General features: G+C 41.9%; 1 protein-coding gene across 3 annotated transcripts in view; it reads left to right on the top strand.

Moving 5' to 3' along the window:
* Window positions 1-21,703, top strand: part of SERAC1 (serine active site containing 1) — a 274,787-nt gene that overhangs the window by 124,076 nt on the left and 129,008 nt on the right. For 2 of the 3 annotated variants that reach the window (XM_075862712.1, XM_075862711.1), the window contains 2 exons: window positions 10,216-10,307; window positions 11,498-11,534. In XM_075862712.1, coding sequence (XP_075718827.1) covers window positions 10,223-10,307; window positions 11,498-11,534 — 122 coding nt within the window. In that variant the 5' untranslated portion in view covers window positions 10,216-10,222. The remainder of the gene's footprint in view (window positions 1-10,215; window positions 10,308-11,497; window positions 11,535-21,703) is intronic. The other variant, XM_075862713.1, reaches the window with a different exon arrangement.

Here is a 21,703-nt window from a genome sequence, read left to right as displayed (position 1 = left end):
ATTTAGAAAATGCTAATTTTTGCAAATTTTCGCAGAATTCGTTTTTTTTTCACAAATAAACACTGAATATATCGACCAAATTTTACCACTAACATAAAGTACATTGTGCCACGAGAAAACAATCTCAGAATCACTTGGATAGGTAAAAGGATTCCAAAGTCATTACCACATAAAGTGAAACATGTCAGATTTGAAAAAAATTAGCTTTGTCCTTACGGCCAAAACATGCTGTGTCCTTAAGGGGTTAAACCTAGACAGGACACACAGAAGGGAAATACACACATTGACAGATAAGGAAAAACAGATGGGGGCACACAAACCACACACAGCAGGCACACAAGAGGGCATTTATAATTGATATACTAAAATGTTAAAGAGGCTCTGTCACCAGATTTTGCACCCCTATCTGCTATTGCAGCAGATAGGCGCTGCAATGTAGATTACAGTAACGTTTTTATTTTTAAAAAACGAGCATTTTTGGCCAAGTTATGACCATTTTCGTATTTATGCAAATGAGGCTTGCAAAAGTACAACTGGGCGTGTTGAAAAGTAAAAGTACAACTGGGCGTGTATTATGTGCGTACATCGGGGCGTGTTTACTACTTTTAATAGCTGGGCGTTCTGAAGAGAAGTATCATCCACTTCTCTTCAGAACGCCCAGCTTCTGGCAGTGCAGATCTGTGACGTCACTCACAGGTCCTGCATCGTGTCGGCACCAGAGGCTACAGTTGATTCTGCAGCAGCATCAGCGTTTGCAGGTAAGTAGCTACATCGACTTACCTGCAAACGCCGATGCTGCTGCAGAATCATCTGTAGCCTCTGGTGCCGACACGATGCAGGACCTGTGAGTGACGTCACAGATCTGCACTGCCAGAAGCTGGGCGTTCTGAAGAGAAGTGGATGATACTTCTCATCAGAACGCCCAGCTATTAAAAGTAGTAAACACGCCCCGATGTACGCACATAATACACGCCCAGTTGTACTTTTACTTTTCAACACGCCCAGTTGTACTTTTGCAAGCCTCATTTGCATAAATACGAAAATGGTCATAACTTGGCCAAAAATGCTCGTTTTTTAAAAATAAAAACGTTACTGTAATCTACATTGCAGCGCCTATCTGCTGCAATAGCAGATAGGGGCTGCAAAATCTGGTGACAGAGCCTCTTTAACTTCCAAGTGTAACCAATCCAAATGGCATCTGGAGTATTTTCTATGCAGAATCCCAGGTGGTTCATAACTGTACTGCTTGGTTAACATGGCCACCACATGCTTTAGCTATGGCCTAGAGGAGGAAAGCAGTGGATCAGACATGATTCTGCCGGAGGTTAGCACAAAATCATAGCTCTGTCTGTTGCCTATGTTAAAAGCAGGCACAGGATTATATGAATGTAGAATGCACACTCTGTAGAAAGCATGACTGGGACACAGTGTAAGGTTCAGTTCACACAGAGTTTTTTGACTCGGAAAACGCGCCAAAAAACGACCGAAAATGCCTCCCATTGATTTGAGAACGGAAAAAACGGCTCACGGGAAAAAGAAGCAACATACACTATCTTCGGGCGTTTACGTCTCTGACCTCACATCAATGGGAGGCATAGAAAGCGTATTTCGCTGCGATTTTTGCCCTGTGGCGCTCAATAGTCGTTGGCAAGAATCGGCGTGCAGGCAGAGCAAAATCTGCCTCAATATTCCAAACTGAATTTTGAGGCAGATTTTCTGCCTGCAAAAAACTCTGTGTGAACCCATCCTAATCTGACACACACGCTCAACTTCACTGTCCTTGGTCTTAGAAGTCCATCATTTTTGCTCAAGCTTTGGGTTGAAAAGACACTTACACAGGTGCTTTTAACTCCTTCCCGAGCGCTCACTGTCTTTTGCAGGTCCCACTCTACAGCGATGTATTTTTATGTTGCTGTAGAAAAGGCTTATGAGCGCTTAAAGAGGCTCTGTCACCAGATTTTGCACCCCTATCTGCTATTGCAGCAGATAGGCGCTGCAATGTAGATTACAGTAACGTTTTTATTTTTAAAAAACGAGCATTTTTGGCCAAGTTATGGCCATTTTTGTATTTATGCAAATGAGGCTTGCAAAAGTACAACTGGGCGTGTTGCAAAGTAAAAGTACAACTGGGCGTGTATTATGTGCGTACATCGGGGCGTGTTTACTACTTTTACTAGCTGGGCGTTCTGATGAGAAGTATCATCCACTTCTCTTCAGAACGCCCAGCTTCTGGCAGTTCAGATCTGTGACGTCACTCACAGGTCCTGCATCGTGTCGGCCACATCGGCACCAGAGGCTACAGTTGATTCTGCAGCAGCATCAGCGTTTGCAGGTAAGTAGCTACATCGATTTACCTGCAAACGCCGATGCTGCTGCAGAATCATCTGTAGCCTCTGGTGCCGATGTGTCCTCGCTCGTCTGACACGATGCAGGACCTGGGGAAGTGACGTCACAGCGTGATCTCTCGAGAACACGGCTGTGTCTGCACTGCCAGAAGCTGGGCGTTCTGAAGAGAAGTGGATGATACTTCTCGTCAGAAAGCCCAGCTAGTAAAAGTAGTAAACACGCCCCCGATGTACGCAAATAATACACGCCCAGTTGTACTTTTACTTTTCAACACGCCCAGTTGTACTTTTGCAAGCCTCATTTGCATAAATACAAAAATGGTCATAACTTGGCCAAAAATGCTCGTTTTTAAAAAATAAAAACGTTACTGTAATCTACATTGCAGCGCCTATCTGCTGCAATAGCAGATAGGGGTTGCAAAATCTGGTGACAGAGCCTCTTTAATCTCTAAGCAGGAGCTGTTCGGGTATGTGCACACGTAGTGACCAAAAACGTCTGAAAATACGGAGCTGTTTTCAAGGGAAAACAGCCCCTGATTTTCAGACGTTTTTTGAGCAACTCACGTTTTTTGCAGTGTTTTTTACGTCCGTTTTGGAGCTGTTTTCATTGGAGTCTATGAGAAAACGGCTCCAAAAAAGTCCAAAGAAGTGTCCTGCACTTCTTTGACGAGGCAGTCAGTTTACGCGTCGTCGTTTGACAGCTGTCAAACGACGACGCGTAAATGACAGGTCGTCCGCACAGTACGTCGGCACATCCATTCAAATGAATGGGCAGATGTTTGCCGACGTATTGGAGCCATATTTTCAGGCGTAAATCGAGGCATAATACGCCTCGTTTACGCCTGAAAATAGGTCGTAGCCTTACTAACGCAGAGAAGCTTTCTGAATACAGCTGGGATCAGAGAGAACTCCAATTCCCGCTGTTTAACCCTTTTTTCACAGTGGACTCTACACCAGTAACCCGGTGACACGATCGGAGACTGGGGTATTCCTCTGCAGTCAGCCCTGCGGACCTAGAAATAACCCCAGTGCTCCCTTTTTTAAAAGCCTGCTGTTAGGACACACTATGTGTTGCCCTAACAGCAGCCTGTGTCACGGTGACACAGTATAATGTATTAAGACACAAGAGTATGCTAATATATTATGAGTAAAAATAAAGTCGTTTTTAAGTTATCCCTTCATAGGAATAAAAAATAAAGAAATGTCCACAAGAAAGTTAGTATTTAGCATAAAATAGATTTTATTGCCGATTCATTACATAAAATCCTGCACATATTGGGTATCTACATAACCATAACCTAAATAATTAATTTAACAGTTTATTTAATGTGAAACGTGAGCGGTATAAAAAAAAATAAACAAAAAAGCAATACTGAAAATAACTTTTTTTTTCTACATTTTTGCACAAAAGTAAATTACACAGCAATTCTCCCGCATTAAACAAGGCCTCATACAGCAACGTCAATGAAAAAATAAAAAAAAAGTTATAGCTGCTAAAAGGCAGAGAGGCAAAAATGAAAAATATTTAGCTGGTGATTAACCCCTTAATGACCAGCCTATTTGAAACCTTAATGACAAAGCCATTTTTTACGTTTTTCCATCGTCGCATTCCAAGAGCTATAATCTTTTTATTTTATCGTCGACATAGCTGTGTAAGGTCTTGTTTTTTTGCGGGACAAGTTGTATTTTTTAATAGCACCATTTTGTGGGACATATTATTTATTGATTAACTTTTATTCACTTTTTTTGGGGGGGGAATAGAAAAAAACCTGAAATTTCGCCACTTTTTTTCGCGTCTTAAATCTACGCCATTTAACGTGTGATATAAATAACACAATAACTTTATTCAGTGGGATGTTACGATTGCAACGATACCAAATTTGTATCGTTTTTATATGTTTTACTACTTTTACACAGTAAAAACGCTTTTTTTTCAAAATTATTTGTTTTTGGGTCTCAATATTTGAAGAGCCGTAACCGATGCGGTTGTATGAGGGCTTTTTTTTTTGCGGGAAGACTTGTAGTTTTTATTGGTACCATTTTGGAGTAGATGCAACTTTTTGATCACTTTTTATCACATTTTTTTTAAGTCTCGATTCACAGAAAACAGCAATTTTTCCATAGTTTTTTTATTAAATTTTTTACGGCGTTCACCGTGCGGGTTAAATAATGTAATAGATCTATAGTCGGGGTCGTTACGGACGCGGCGATACCAAATATGTGTAACTTTTTTACTTTATTTCGGTTTTTTAATAGTAAAGCATTTTGTAAGGGGAAAAGCTGGGTTTTTCATTTTTTTCACATTTTTTTTTAAATTAACTTTATTAAACTTTTTTTTTACTAGTCCCACTAGGGGACTTTAATATGCGATTCTCCGATCGCTATTATAATACACTGCAATACTTTTGTATTGCAGTGTATTACTGGCTGTCCGTTTAAAACGGACAGGCATCTGCTAGGTCATGCCTCCGGCATGATCTAGCAGGCATTCGCTCCAGGCAGACCTGGGGGCCTTTATTAGGCCCCCGGCTGCCATTAGAGACACAGACACTCGCCGATCGTATCGCCGGGTGTCGGTGGGAGAGTGAGGGAGCTCCCTCCCTCTCTCCAAAACCACTCAGATGCGGTGCACGCTATTGTGCACCGCATCGGAGAGGTTAAACGGGTGAGATCGATACTAATATCGAGCTCATATGGCAGAGCAGGGACGCTCCCTGCTCTGTTTACTTTATCCTAATGCAGTGCCGTAAAAAGGCATATGCATCAGAATAAAGCCAGTTAGTGGCCGCCGTTAAAAGGTGTATTGGCGGTCACTAACGGGTTAAAGCCTTTTCAGGCCTAGTCATTAATCCCTTCCCTCTTTGGCCACTTTTGACCTTCCTGACCGAGCCTCATTTTTCAAATCTGACATGTTTCACTTTATGTGGTAATAACTCCGGAATGCTTTTACCTATCCAAGCGATTCTGAGATTGTTTTCTCATGACACATTGGACTTTATGTTTCTGGCAAAATTTGCCCGATACATTCAGTATTTAATTGTGAAAAACTCCAAAATTTTGCGAAAAATTGCAAACATTTGCTTTTTTCTCAATTTAAATGTATCTGCTTGTAAGACAGGCAGTTATACCACACAAAAGTGTTGCTAATTAACATCACCCATATGTCTACTTTAGTTTAGCATCGTTTTTTGAACATAATTTTATTTTTCTAGGACGTTACAAGGCTTAGAACTTTAGCAGCAATTTATCACATTTTCAAGAAAATTTAAAAATGATATTTTTTACAGGGGCCAGTTCAGTTGTGAAGTGGCTTTGAGGTCCTTAGATATTAGAAACCCCCAATAAGTCACCCCATTTTAAAAACTGCACCCCTCAAAGTATTCAAAGCAGCATTTAGAACGTTTTTTAACCCTTTAGACATTGCGCAGGAATTAAGGCAAAGTAGAGGTGAATTTTATAAATTTCATTATTTTTTTCCCGAAGTTCATTTTGAATCCATTTTTTTTGTACCACAGAAGGTTTTACCAGAGAAATGCAACTCAATATTTATTGCCCAGGTTCTGCAGTTTTAGGAAAGATCCCACATGTGGCCCTAGTGTGCTACTTGACTGAAGCACCGGCCTCCGAAGCAAAAGTAGCAGCTAGTGAATTTTGGGCCTCCTTTTTATTAGAATATATTTTAGGCACCATGTCAGCTTTGAAGAGGTCTTGTGGAACTAAAACAGTGGAAACACCCCAAAAGTGACCCCATTTGGGAAACTACACCCCTCGAGGAATTTATTTAGGGGTGTAGCAAGCATTTTGACCCGCCTGTTTTTTTGCAAAAATATTTGGAACTAGGCCATGAAAATGAAAATCTACATTTTTTTTTCAAATAAAATGTATGTTTAGCAAACTTTTTTTCATTTCCAAAAGAACTAAAGTAGAAAAAGCACGACAACATTTGTAGAGCAATTTCTCCCGAGTAAAAGAGTACCCCACATGTGGTAATAAACGGCTGTTTGGACACACGGCGAGGCTGAGAAGGGAAAGAGCGCCATTTGGCTTTTGGAACTCAAATTTAGCAGGAATGGTTTGCGGTGGCCATGTTGCATTTGCAAAGCCCCTGAGGGGACAAAACAGTGGAAACCCCCAACAAGTGACCCCATTTTGGAAACTATACCCCTTGAGGAAATTATCTAGGGGTATGGTGAGCATTTTGACCCCACAGGTTCTTTGCAGAAATTTTTGGAAGTAGGCTGTGAAAATGAAAATTTACATTTTTTCCAAATAAAATGTAGGTTTAGCTAATTTTTTTTTTCATTTCCACAAGGACTAAAGGAGAAAAAGCACCATAATATTTGTAAAGAAATTTCTCCCGAGTAAAACAGTACCCCACATTTGGTAATAAACGGCTGTTTGGACACATGGCGAGGCTGAGAAGGGAAAGAGTGGCTTTTGGAACTCAAATTTAGCAGGAATGATTTGCGGTGGCCATGTCACATTTGCAAAGCCCCTGAGCGGAAAAAACAGTGGAAACCCCCAACAAGTGACCCCCATTTTGGAAACTATACCCCATGAGGAAATTAGGGGTACAGTGAGCAGTTTGACCCCACAGGTGTTTTACAGAACTTATTGGAAGTAGGCCGTAAAAATGAAAATCTACATTATTTCAAAGAAAATGTAGGTTTAGGTATTTTTTTTTAATTTCCACAAGGACTGAAGGAGAAAAAGCACCGCAACATTTGTAAAGCAATTTCTCCCGAGTAAAACAATACCCCACATGTGGTCATAAACATCTGTTTGGACACACGGTATGGCTCAGAATGGAAGGAGCACCATTGGATTTTGGAATGGTTTCTGGGCGCCATGTCACATTTGCTGAGCCCCTGTAGTACTAGTACAGTGGAAACACCCCAAAAGTGACTCCATTTGGGAAACTGCACCCCCTGAGGAATCATCTAGGGGTATAGTGAAAATTTTGATCCCAAAGGTTTTTTGCTGAATTAATTAGAATTAAGCCATGAAAATGAAAAATATAGAATAAAGAAGAAAAAGCACGCCAATGTTTGTAAAGACATTTCTTCCGAGTACGGTAACACCCCATATGTGGTTATAATCAGCTGTTTAGGAGCGGTATTTATCTCTTGGAGCGTAGATTTTGCTGGAATGGTTTGCGGACGCCATCTTGCATTTGCAAAACCACTGATGTAGCAAACAAAAGTGACCCCGTTTTAGAAACCACCCCTAAAGGCATTTATCAAGGGGTCTAGTGAGAATTTAGACTCCACAGGTGTTTTTCAGAAATGAATACGCAGTGGATGGTGCAAAGTGAAAATTGCAATTTTTCCACTGATCTGTCTATTCATCGCACAACATGTTGTGCCCCTAGAGAATCTTACCCCATAAATTGTTAAGCGGGTTCTCCCGGGTATGGTAATGCTTTACTTGTGGCCATAAATTGCTGTTTGGGCACACTGTAGGGCTAAGAAGGGAAAGACCGCCATTTTGAGCATGGATTTTGCTTGGTAATAGTTCTGTTTGGGGTTTTTCTGGTATTTCAGTTTAGAATGTGGGGGCATATGTAAGCTGTGCAGAGTACATCAGGGCATAATAAGGGTATAATAATTGGGTAAATAATACAATTATCCATAGATTTGTGTTACGATGTGAAGCGATCCGTTATGCGCAGGCCGGTGTCACACTGATAAACGGTTTTCTTTCTTATCCCCCTTTTGTAACGCTCTGCACCTTTTGGGGACTTTTTCCCCTTCGTAGTTTGGGAAATATTGCTGGGAAAGTTTTGCGCTGGTATAATACGGGCGCCCTCGCTTCCAGCGGATGTGCTATGTCCCTTCCCTTTTCTAGTTCCTAAATACTAGGGCCCTGAAACTGAAGGAATGTTCCCCTCCGGCCTGCGCATTGAGATGTTTTTCATCACCGCATTACTAGTGCCATAACTTTTTTATTTTTCAGTTGATTGAGCGGTGTGCGGGCTTGTTTTTTGTGAGACGGGCTGTAGATTTTATTGGTACCATTTTAGAACACATACGACTTTTTGATCACTTTTTATTTCATTTTTTGATAAAGGAAATTACCAAAAACAAGCAATTCTGGAATAGTTTTTTATTGGTTTTTTTTCGCCATCCACAGTGCGCCCTAAATTACATGTTAGCTTTATTCTGCGGGTCGATATGATTACGGCGATACCAAATTTATATAGTTTTTTTTATGTATTGCAGCTTTTGCATAATAAAATCACTTTTTTTTATAAAATCATTTGTTTTCTGTGTCGCCATTTTCTAAGACCCATAACTTTTTTATTTTTGCGTGCACAAAGCGATGTCAGGGATTATTTTTTGCGGGACGGATTGCCGTTTTTATTAGTGCTATTTTGGAGTAAATGTGACTTTTTGATCACTTTTTATAGCATTTTTTGGAACGAGATGTGACCTAAAAACGAAGATTCTAGCGTTGTTTTTCATGTTTTTTTTTTTTACCGCGTTCACCGTGCGGGATAAATTACATAATAGTTTTGTAATTTGGGTTGTTACGGACGCGGCGATACCAATTATGTATAGTTTTTTTTCATTTTTACGGTTTTTCCCATAATAAAAGACTTACTATGGGAAAAAAGTCAGTTTAGCTTTATTTTTATTTGAAACGTTTGTGTTTTTATTGTTTTACCACATTTTTATTAACTTTTTTTTACTTTTTTGACTTGTCCCACTAGGGGACTTGAGGGCCTGATGCCCCGATCGCTACTCTAATATACTGCACTACATACGTAGCGCAGTGTATCAGCTCTGTCAGTTATTCACTGACAGCAAGCCTGTGAGGACGCGCCGCAGGCGGGTCTTCATCGGCTCCCATACAAGGCAGACTCGGACGCCATTTTCTGGCGTCCGATTGCCACAGCAACCCAGCGATTGCGTCACTGGGTTGCCGGTCGGGTTAAAACCTTTCAGATGCTGCGCAATATTGAGGGGTTAATCAGCCGGATCGGAGAATAGCTCCGGTCCTGGCAGTTACAGGAGGGTGCCAGCTGTATAATACAGCTGTCACCCCGCGGTGATGGTGCCGGCTCTGCTTCTGAGCCCGCACCATCACTGCGAAGTAACTGTACTGCGCTTTGCGGGAACAACTTCCTGGCAGCGCTGTATATATGCGGCGGATGTTGGGAAGGGGTTAAGGGTTGTCCATTCCCCAAAAAATGTATGGCCTATCCTATCTGATCGGTCGGCATCTAACTCCTGGCACCCAGACCGATTAGTTGTTTTGAAGTGTTTTCGTACGAGCGCTGATTTTTCTTCATTTCCTTTATACGGATATCGATCTCACCCGTTTGACCAGGGATGCTGAGACCAGGGAGATTTAACATCTCCCTGCTCTGTTTATTTATTCTGATGCAGCAGCGTGATAAGGTATATGCTTCAGAATAAAGCCCATTAGTGGCCGCCATGAAAAGGCGTATTGGCAGTCACTAACGGGTTAATATGCATTTACCTTAACTGGTGCTGGCTTAGATACTCATGAGGCTTGCCCGTAGACATAACAGTATAGTGCTGCATGGCCAAGAACCACATGGCAAAACCACATGAGGTCTCATTGTAAATTGCTGTGGTTTTGCAATGCGGTACAGGTGAAACAAATGGTTTCAATGTGTTTCACCTGTACAAGACGTGCAAGACCATGGTCCATAATTCTCTGTAAAACCTGGCACACTACCACTACGTGTATAGATAACCTAAAAATCGGCAGAAAAACCTTCATGCTATTACATTGTATTTTAAGAGAACAATTGCTAAACTGTGCAAATTTTTTTTTTATATATATATATAATCTTACCAGATGCTGTTTTGTGGTTGCATTAAATTTTTATTCTATGCAGGTAAAATATGTCGGTAGCAGCATATTGTCTCATCTGTTGTAGAAAAATAACTACATCTGCATCAAGACGGGACCGCAACTGGAAAGGTATAAGTAAGTTCAATATCATCAGTATTATACTCTTATTTCTAGTATCTCAAACATATTCATCCGTGCCACACAAAGATAATAACTCACACCAGTTCCAATGCTAACATTACATTTTTGAAGTGTGTGAATGGAAACTGGAATAACCATACATGCTTAGGGGAAGCCATGAAATCCAATAAATGCTGCCCATTTGGGACCCTCTAATCAGAGGTGATCATTCGGTACTTATTGTATTTCTATTTATGGTTTAGCTTTCATTGTTTGCTAATAAAACCTTACCATAATAGGCCCAGCTTCACTGGGGTACCAGTGATATCCAAAAGACGGGACCACACAATGTTATACGTACCTCGCAACGTTTTGAATGGTTTAAAGAGGGATTCTTATGGTTCATTGTGTAAAAGTTCAACTTTTTTTCTTGCATATATCTATGTATAAATCCAAAATCCAGATTGCACAAAATTCTGAAATAATATACACATTGGGGTCTAATATACAGCTAGGAACCAGACAGTTTCTATAGCAATATAGTACGTTTATGAATGTGCATCTATTTCCCGGTAGGGGGACATAAAGCGCAAAGAGGGACAAAGGGACTTTGGTTAAAAGTAGGGTATGTCCGTCCAAAATTCAGACACTTGGGAAGTATGCAAATGTATTTGCTTAAAGCAAAGCCTATTCCTTGTAGTTGCAGTCAGTACAATACAGGTGCTTTTCATGGTGGCTTGTATTCCCTGAATGGAGCACTCACAGGGACTATCACAATGTGTAGAGGGGCATCATAACAGAGAACATGCTGCTGCCAGGTGCTAGAGAAGAGTTAATTTCCCTGCCATTGCTAGGATATGCCCCTAATGTGTATGTCCGCATAGTCCATCAGATTAGCAGAAAATCCTCTATTGGACCACCTTTTTTGATCTTAAAGCTAAACATTATGCAGGGTCTGGACTCTGGAGGAAACCTGCAATTAAGCCGAACAAATTAAATGAATCAATTACACATACTAAGACTGGGTTCTCAAGTTGCGGTCAAAATGCATTTAGCCACACATTTAGCAAAAGAAGCCAGCCTAATATTTTGGAAAATCCAGTAATCTGGCAATCAGAGTACTAAGAGATGTGGAGCCCTGAATGTGTATATCCGTTTTACGGAAAATATACAATAATGATGTACTATTTGTTCTTTTCATTTAGGAAACCTTGCCGGGATTACAGGATCACTGTTTTTAGGGTAAGGGCATTGCAAACGGAATGAAATTGCAAATATTTGTGTATGGTACAATTATACAGTAATTGCGCATAAAAAATTCTACGTAGGAATTTGACCACTGTTAGGATCTAATAGGAGCTTCTCCCATATTACCCCCACCGATGCAGCAGTGTTTGCAGCTCTGTTTGCAGCTGATGATGATCACATTTTATTATAATATATACAGTACTGTACAAAAGTGAGAGACTTGTTTATAAAATTTCCAGTCATAGCAACTATGAAGCAAAAGATATTCACTTTTCAGTATCAGAGAAAAAAACAGGATACAAATTTACCCTGACAATCCTTAAAGGCGTTTTCCCATCAGGGACATTTATGACGTATCCACAGTTTTTGTCATAAATGTCAGATAGATACAGGTCCCATCTCTAGAATGGGGCCCCCTAAACCCTGTTTTACTTCTCTGTGTTGCGGCTGAAGCATAGTTACATAGTACGGTTGAAAAAAGACACATGTCCATTAGGTTCAACCAAGGGATGGGAGAAGGGAAGGGAAGAATTTCTACACAGAGACATAGGAGCTGATTTTTTCGTTATAGGAAATTATCTAAGCCTTTTTTAAAGCCATCTACTGTCCCTGCTGTGACCAGCTCCTGCGGCAGACTATTCCATAGATTCACAGTTCTCGCACTAAAGAAGGATTGCCGCCTCTGCAGGTTGAAACTTTTTTTCTCCAGACGGAGGGAGCGTCCCCTTGAACCCATTTTGTAACTCTGCCTTCTCTTGATTCCCTGTGACCAACTCCCCATATCTAGGGGTCTTACATGTTCAGACCTTGGCTTTTTTGCATTTATATATGTGAAGAATTTTTGGGGATTTGTTTTACTATCCTTGGCCACCTGCCTTTCATTTTGTATTTTTGCAGATTTTATTAAGCTCTTTATAATTTACAAAGGCTACAGCTGTACCCTCAGATTTGTATTTTTTAAATGCCCTTTTTTTTGTCATATATTGCCTTTTTACAGAAGGTGTAAGCCATGTGGGGTTTAATTTTAGTCCTTTGTACTTGTTACCTATAGGAATAATTTTTGCACTATAATTGTACAAAGTAGGTTTTAAGATCTCGCATTTGTACCATTACTTGACATTAGTTCTTCCCAGTCTATGTCCTGAATTGCAGCCCTCATCCTGGGGAAATTGGCCTTCTTAAAATTAAGTGTATTTCCCATCCCAGGCTGTGTTTGTTTTTTACAGTATATGTAAAATATAACTATATTGTGATCACTGTTACCGAGGTTTTCACGAACATTGAACTTCCCAACAAGTTCTGCATTATTAGAAATGACCAGATCCAACATAGCTTCACCTCTAGTCGGGTCTTCCACATTCTGGCCCATAAAATTTTCCTGCAACAGGTTGAGGACATTTCTCCCCTTTGCAGTTGAAGCCGAACCATGTCACCAATTAATCCCCTTCAGGACCCAGCCTGTTTTGGCCTTCAGGACACAGCCGATTTTTTTCAAATCTGACATGTTACTTTATGTAGTAATAACTCCGGAATGCTTTTACCTATCCAAGCGATTCTGAGATTTTTTTCTCGTGACATGTTGTACTTTATGTTAGTGAAAAAAATTGGTCGATAACTTCGGTCTTAATTTCTGAAAAACACCAAAATTTAGAAAAACTTTGCAAAAATTAGCTTTTTCCTAAATGTAAACGTATCTGCTTGTAAAACAGATAGTAACACCACACAAAATAGTTACTAGTTAACATTTCCCATATGTCTACTTTGTTTGCATCGTTTTTTGAACGTCCTTTTATTTTTCTAGGACGTTACAAGGCTTAGAACTTTAGCAGCAATTTCTCATATTTTAAAGAAAATTTCAAAAGGCCATTTTTTCAGGGACCAGTTCAGGTCTGAAGTGGATTTGAGGGCCTTATATATTATAAAATCCCCAGAAGTCACCCCATTTTGAAAACTGCACCCCTAAAGGTATTCGAATCAGCATTCATAAAGTGTTTTAACCCTTTAGGCGTTTCACAGGAATTAAATCAAAGTAGAGGCGAAATTTACAAATTGTATTTTTTTTTGCCGAAATTAATTTCTAATAAATTTTTTTTTTGTAACACAGAATGTTTTACCAGAGAAATGCAACTCAATATTTATTGCCCAGATCCTGCAATTTTTAGAAATATCCCACATGTGGCCCTAGTGTGGTAATGGACTGAAACACAGGCCTCCGAAGCAAAGGAGCACCGAAGTGGATTTTGGACCACCATTTTTTTAGAATATATTTTAGGCACCTTGTGAGGTTTGAAGAGGTCTTGTGGTGCCAAAACAGTGGAAACACTCCAAAAGTTACCCCATTTTGTAAACTACACTTCTCAAGGAATTTATCTAGTAGTATAGTTAGCATTTTGACCACACAGGTTTTTCGCTAAATTTATTAGAATTAGTCTGTAAAAATGAAAATCTACTTTTTTTCTGAAAAAACATAGAAATGTGTCATATTTACAAGGAATAATAAATAAAAAGGCACCCCAACATTTGTAAAGCAATGTCTCCCGATTACGGTAATATCCCATATGGGGTAATAAACTGCTGATTGGACCCACAGCAGGGCTCAGAAGGGAAGGAGCGCCGTTTGGATTTTGGAGCACGGATTTTGCTGGATTGGTTTTCGGTGCCATGTCGCGTTTGCAACACCCTGGAGGGACCAAAACAGGGGAAACCCCCCAAAAGTGGCCCCATTTTGAAAACTACACCTCTCAAGGAATTTATCTAGGGGTATAGTTAGCGTTTTGACCACACAGTTTTTTTGCAGAATTTAGTGGAATTAGGCAGTGAAAATGAGAATAGATTTTTTTTCTGAAAAAGCATAGAAATTTTTAATTTTTACAAGGAAAAAAAGAACCACAACATTTGTAAAGCATTTTCTCCTGATTACAGCAATACCCGTATGTGGTAATAAACTGCTGGTTGGACCCATGGCAGCGCTCAAAAGAGATGGAGCACCATTTGGATTTTGGAGCACAGATTTTGCTGGATTGTTTTTCGGTGCCATGCCGCGTTTGCAACGCCCTGAAGGGACCAAAACAGTGGAAACCCCCCAAGTTACCCTATTTTGGAAACACCCGTCAAGGAATTTTTCTAAGGGTATAGTGAGCATTTAGACCCCACGGGCCTTTTGCAGAATTTATTAGAATTAGGCCGTGAAAATGAATATCACAATTTTTTTCCACTAAAATGTTGAATTTTCTCATTTTCACAAGGGATAAAGGAGAAAAAAACAACCATTTTTTGTAAAGCAATTTCTCCCGAGTACGGAAATACCCCACGTGTGGTCAAAAGTTTTTTTCATTAGAAATGAATTCACCCTTTCAGGACTGATCCATTTTTTGCTTTCTTATTTTCGTTTTTCATTCCCCGCCTTCCAAGAACCATAACTTTTTTATTTTTCCGTTAGTAGAGTGATATGAGGGCTTATTTCTTGCGGGAGCAATTGTAGAATGTACTGGGAAACTGAAAAAAATAGGAAAATATAGGAAAAAAATTTGATTACATTTTTTGTGGTTTTCGTTTTTACCGCTTTCGCTATGCGGTAAAAACCAAAACTACAGCGATTTTGGTGGTTTCAATTTATTTACGTTTTTCACCGTGCAAGTTAAATAATGGTATATTGTAATAGTTCGGCCTTTTACAGACGTAGCGATACCAATTATGTTTCTTTTTTTTACATTACTTTAGAAGAAAAATGGATAAAGGTTTTTTTTTAACTTTAACTTTTAACTTCTCACTACTAATAACTTTCATTCTTCTACACATTTTATTAGTCCCCTTAGATGACTTGAATCAGCGATCATTGGATCGTTGGTACAATATACTGCAATACTAATGTATTGCAGTATATTGTTATTTTTACAGGCTTCTGTAACCGCACGATCGCTGTTCCTGTTTGGTAGTCCTGGGTGTCCGCTGTAATACACAGCCAACACCCGCAGCATTTGGAGCGGGCTCAGCATGTGAGCCCACTCCATACATCAACCCCCGCACCATGACATGCTATTAAGTCATAGTGCGCAAGGGGGTTAATGCACAGCGGATGGTGTGAATATTGCAATTTTCCACTGATATCCAATTTTAGTACATAATATGTTGTGCCACTTCAGACATATACCTCATAAAGCGTTAAGCGGGTTCTCTCGGGTATGGTGATGCCATATATGTGGGCGCAAACTGCTTTTGGTGCACGCTGCAGGGCTCGGAAGAGAGGGAGTGCCATTTTGCTTTTGGAGCGCAGATTTTGCTGGTATTTTATAATGTGGGGCGCATATGTAATCTGTGCGGAGAACATCAGGGCATAATAAGAGGGTATAATAATGCGGTAAATAAATAATAATTCATAGATGTGTGGCCGGTGTCGCACTGATAAATGGCGCCCGATCTTATCCGATTTTGGAACACTGCGCATTTTGCATCGCCATATTCTGAGAGCCAGAACTTTTTTATTTTTTTACCACCGGAGCTGTGTGAGGGCTTATTTGTTGCGGGGCAATCTGTAGTTTTCATTGGTACCATTTTTTTAAAATCACTTTTTATTCGATTTTTTTGCAAGCTGGGTGACCATAAACAAGCAATTCTGACAATGTTTTTTTAGTTTATTTTTTGCAGTGTTCACCGTGTGCTATAAATGACAATTTTACTTTATTCTGCGGGTCGGTACGATTACGGCGATACCAGATGTATATAGGTTTTTTTTATGTTTTGCTGCGTTGGCACAATAAAATCACTTTTTTGTAAAATAATTCATTTTCTGTGTCATATTCTGAGAGCCGTAACTTTTTTATTTTTCAGTCAAAAAAGCTGTGTAAGGGCTTGTTTTTTGCGGGACGGGTTGTAGTTTTTATTGGTACTATTTTCGGGTACATGCGACTTTTTTATCACTTTTTATTCTCTATTTTGAGAGGGGTGGTGACCAAAAAATAGCAATTCTGGTGTCGTTTTTTATTGACTTCTTTTGGGGCATTCATCGTACAGGCAAAATAATTATCGTTTTATAGTTGGGGTCGTTACGAACCAGATATGTGTACTTTTTTTAACGTGTTCATTTTTTTTCCTATAAAACATTTTTATTACTTTTTTTTACTTTTTTCACTTGTCCCACTAGGGGACATTTAGACTTGCAGCTTTGATCGCCCCTAGAGTACATTACACTACCTGCGTAGTGTAAAGTGTTCTAACTGTCATTGTGACGTGACCGTCACACTGACCGGAAGCCTCGGAGGACTGGCCGGAGGCTGCTCCTCCGCGGCTTCCGTACATGGCAACCCGGAGGTCATTGTCTGGCCTCAGATTGCCACGACAAGCATCGGCAGCCCCCACAATCACACCGTGGGGGCTGCCGATGTGCTTCAAACCCCTTAAATGTGGCGAACGCAATCTGTCGCCGCATTTATGGGGTTAATTGCCGAAATCAGCGGCGATGGTCCGCTGACCGGCAAGACTGGAGTGTCAGCTGTCGGGGACAGCTGACCTCCCGATTCCCGAACACTGTCCTTTAAGAGAGTGTGCGCAAGGATCTACTCCGCAACTGTACGTCTTGATGCGGGAAGCAAGCCCTCTGCGGGACGTACAGTTGCGGAGCAGCGCGTGAAGAGCGTAATATCCCGGTAATTAAAATCTCCCATTATCACTACAGTACCCGCCTGTGCAGCCTGCTCCATCTGTTTATATAGCTGACATTCCATCTCCTCAGTTATATTGGGGGGGTCTATAGATTACACCAAAAGTAATTTTTTCAGTGTTTACCTCCCTTTCTAGTTCCACCTACAAGGTTTCCACCGCCTCACAATCTTCAATCTCTAATGTCTCCTCTCAACACAGTCTATTTCTCCCCCCACCAATATACTCTGAACCCCCTCTAACCTAACTACCGCTTTTATTTTCTACATTGACCTCCCTCCTTAGCCCTAGTTTAAATACTCCGCCACCGCAGCTAGAATTCTCTCCCCCAGCGGACCCCCTTCAATTTAGGTGCAAATCATCTGCAGAATACAGTTTGTACCCCAACGAAAAGTCAGCCCAGTGCTCTAGGAACCCAAAGCCTTCTCCTCTACACCAAGACTTAAGCCATTCATTTAACTCCCTGAGCTCCTGCTGTGTTTCCTGTGATGTGCATGACACAGGCAGTATTCCTGAGAATACTACCTTGGAGGTCCTTCCCTTCAGCTTGTAGCCTAGTTATTTAAAATTATTCTTATGGCTCATCCACCTACTGTTTATTCTGTCGTTGGTACCCATATGGACCACGACAGCTGGATTATCACCAGCCCGTCCCAGTAATTTATCCACCTGCTCCACCACATGCCAAACCCTGGCACCAGGGAAACCGCAAACCATTCGGTTGAGGCGGTCTTGGTGACAAATTATTTTATCATTCTTCCTAATTATAGATTCCCCTACATCTATTAATTGCCTTGCCTTACCTTTGTTACCAGCTCACCGACTACTAGCTGGGCTATTCTCCTGGCTGTTAGGGAGATCAGTATCCACTAGGGCTGTCATTTCGGAGACCGACACCCTCGCGTCATCACCCAACTTGGCAATTTTGCTTGGAATAACAGAAACAGGATTGGCCTTCCTTTTCTTCGATCCCTTTCTACTGCCCCTAAATGCATTAACCCAGCTACTTGCCTGGTCCTGCTGACCCATGTTTTCACCCTCCAGGTCTACCTCACTAACTGCTTGCTCAGTGAGCAGAATTCTCCGCTCAAGATTGTCTATCGTGTGTAATTTCCGACCATGTAAGATTCAAACAGTAAAGCTCAGTGATCTACGCTGTTTCCGTAACTTTCATAGAACTGAATGATAGTTCTGGAAACCGCGTAGCACTCATGCGTAGCTCAGCGAAAATCACATGCTTCAGCCGCAGCACAGAGAGGTAGAACGGGGTTTAGGGGGCCCCGTTCTAGAGATCGGACCGGCATATATCTGACATTTATGACATATCCTGTGGATATGTCATAAATGTCCCTCGTGGGAAAACCCCTTTGAGGACATTAAGTTTGGGCCTTAAGAGGGTTGTTTCTGGCATGAGTGGTCAGCTGATCACCAGGGGCCTGGGTTCTCTCACCTCTGGCGATCAGGTATTAGCCAGCCACACATATTTTCCCTACAGTGGAAATGTTGCATTACATACCGGCCATTCCGATGTATGGTTATCCATGTAATGCCTTGATGTACCAGGTCCGACCGAGTGGAGGTCCAGTTCACACTGAGTTTTTTGGAGCTGATGTTGACGCAGAAGCCGCGTCGGAATCCGCGCCAAAAAATTTCCGATATCACCCCCCTGCCCACCATTGATTGCCAATTTGTCAGACAAAGTACAAGCCTGATCTCTCACAAGAGCTGGAGATGAGAGCTCTACACAGCTCTGTCCGTAGCACTGACACAACCCCTTGCCTGTTCAGATGAAGAGACTTCAGTCGCGCACTCTTTCATGCTGTGGCACTGTTCATATCTGATTGGACAGTGTCACAGCCATAGAAACCCGCCCCCTTGACAGTACACGCCTCGTTGACTGTTCAGGGGTTTATTTAATGATCGGGTGCCAAATATAACGACACCGATATCTAAATAACGGTGGGAGGTAGAATAATTTTTTTAAAGTGCCCCAGGGTTTGTGCAGCCCTCCCCATTACATACTTTACTCAGCTGCACATGTATGGGCAGGTGAAAGGTTCTCTTTAAGAAAGAAAATAAAAATACAACAATTCAGCGTCTCATACGTCCTGAAATGCAATGGCAATAGTTGGCGAGCGCAATCACAGGAAGCCAATGACCACTTGTAACAGACACAAGAAGGGAAGGAGAAGATAGAATGGGAAACAGACAAGGGCAAAGAAGAGGCAAGGGGGGGTTCATGGTGAACCTGGACTCCGGTTCCGGATTATCATGAGTAAATAAGAAGCAGCTATGCACCTTGCAGAGACCTGATTAAAGCAAGCAAATCCCCACACATCTGTATGTAGTCCCTGCCCCGAGGAAGTCCCACAGGAGAGGATATGCAGTGTATCTCAAGTCACCACTTTACGGTATGTGGAAGAAGAAAGGAACATAAGCCATGGAGACCAAGTGTCCTTGTATCTGACAGAAGCAGCCGCAGAATGAACCAGAAGGTGCTCCATTCGTTGTAGAAAGGCAACCTCCTGGAACCACTCATCCAACAATGGAGGGACTGTCGTTCACCACCTGCGGGGAATAACTTATTTGTCAGCTTGGAGAAGGTGTCTAAGTAGAGAGCGTTTGTTAATGGGTAATGGAATAGGGAACATGAATAAAAGGGCCGCCTCGGGTGAGCTAGGGACCGAGACCCCAGTAACTTCTAATATAATTTGGAGAACTGTCTCCCAAAAACTTAGCAAGGAGGGACAACTCCACCAAATATGGGCCATGTTTCCCCCTGTTGCCCCACAACGCCTTCACGTGTCCGGTACAGACTGGTACCATTTATACAGGGCAGTGGGGACCCAATACCACTTAGAAATAATTTTATAGCTAGTTTCCTGAGCTCGTATGGCTATCGAAGTTTTTTGGGAAAGGGCAAAACATTGTCTCCATTGTGTGTCAGAGATTGTCGCGTTCATTTCTGTCTCCGAAGCCCTGCAGGAGGGTAGGAGATGAGGGGTCGCTCGGACAGGAGTATTTTATAGAGTATGGAAATGGCGTGCATAGGGGACAGGGTGGAGACACATAAATGCTCTGTCAGTTAGGGCCGGTGAAGTGAGCACTTAGCTTAGTAACACTATAGAAATTTTTTATCTGGGAGTATTCAAATATGTGACGTGGTGAGGGCGTATCAGCTGGGCAGATAGTGGCTAATGGGAGTAGAGAGGAATCTGATAGGACCTGAGTGAAGTACATGGGATTGGCAGGTAATCTACCCAGGAAGGAAAGACGTGCCGCCCCAGCAGGAAAGACAGGGTTGTCCGTAATAGGGGTCAGTGGACCCAGTGGGTCAACCAGTGAGCCCCCCACCCCAGAGGACCGCAGTGCCAAGAGGGTATGGAGAACAACAAAGGAGATGGGAGTCTGTCTATTCCCAGGCAGGGTCCATGGCAGAGTAGATGGGGTACGAGTACAGAGTTGTTGGGCTAGACGAACCCAAAGTTTAGGGTCATGATTATGAAAGAAGTCAAGGACACGAGCGTGAGTTGACGCCAGATAATAAAGCTGACAGTCCGGCAAACCAACCCCGCCCGCCTCCCTGGAGCGAATAAGAATTGTTCTACTCAGACTGGGACGACCCGTACGCCCAGTGAAGGATCCAAAACATTGTTGGATACGTAGCTAATAAGAGGATGGGATGGAGATATGGATCGTCTGCAGGAGGTACAACAACCTGGGGAGGTGTAAAGGATCTGCCAGGCACAGCTTCGGAGTTAACTTCCTTAGGTAATCAGTCTTCACCTGAGTCTATCTCTCTTAGACTGACTCCAGCTTCCACCACTCAGGCTGGCAGGCTTAGGAGTGGGAGAGCCTATCGCAGCCTGGCCAGACTCAGCTAGCTCCCGCCCTCTGTCTATTTATACCTGCCTTTCCTGTTCCTCCTTGCTTGTGATTCTTCTCGTGTGGTTTCCTGGCCCAGCTACAGCTGCTAACAATTTGATCCTGCTCCATTCTGACCCTGGCTTTCTGACTACTCTTCTGCTCTGCGTTTGGTACCTCGTGCTCTCCTGTTTTGACTTGGCTCGTTCACCACTCTGTTGCTCACGGTGTCGCCGTGGGCAACCGCCCCTTTCCCTTTGCTTTATATTCCCTTGTATGTTTTGTCTCGTGCACTTACTGAGCGTAGGGACTGACGCCCAGTTGTACCCCGTCGCCTTGGGCGGGTCGTTGCAAGTAGGCAGGGACAGAGTGGCGGGTAGATTAGGGCTCACTTGTCCGTTTCCCTACCCCTATCATTACAGGAGGAGTGACATTTTAATAATGTTAATACGGCCAAACCAGGAGACTTCCTTTTTATGCCAAGAGGCGAGATCTGTGCGATATTTGACTAGTAAAGGGGTGTAGTTATTGGCAAACAGTTGTGAGAGATCAGAGTTTATACGTGCACCCAAATATGTTCTACCCGTAGCAGGCCAGGAGAAGGGGAAATTACTTTTGAGGAGTGATAGCGTCGAGGGTGGAAG

Source organism: Rhinoderma darwinii, chromosome 4 (genome assembly GCF_050947455.1).
Source record: "Rhinoderma darwinii isolate aRhiDar2 chromosome 4, aRhiDar2.hap1, whole genome shotgun sequence".
NCBI lineage: Eukaryota > Metazoa > Chordata > Amphibia > Anura > Rhinodermatidae > Rhinoderma > Rhinoderma darwinii.
This window is presented reverse-complemented; position numbering and strand designations above follow the sequence as displayed.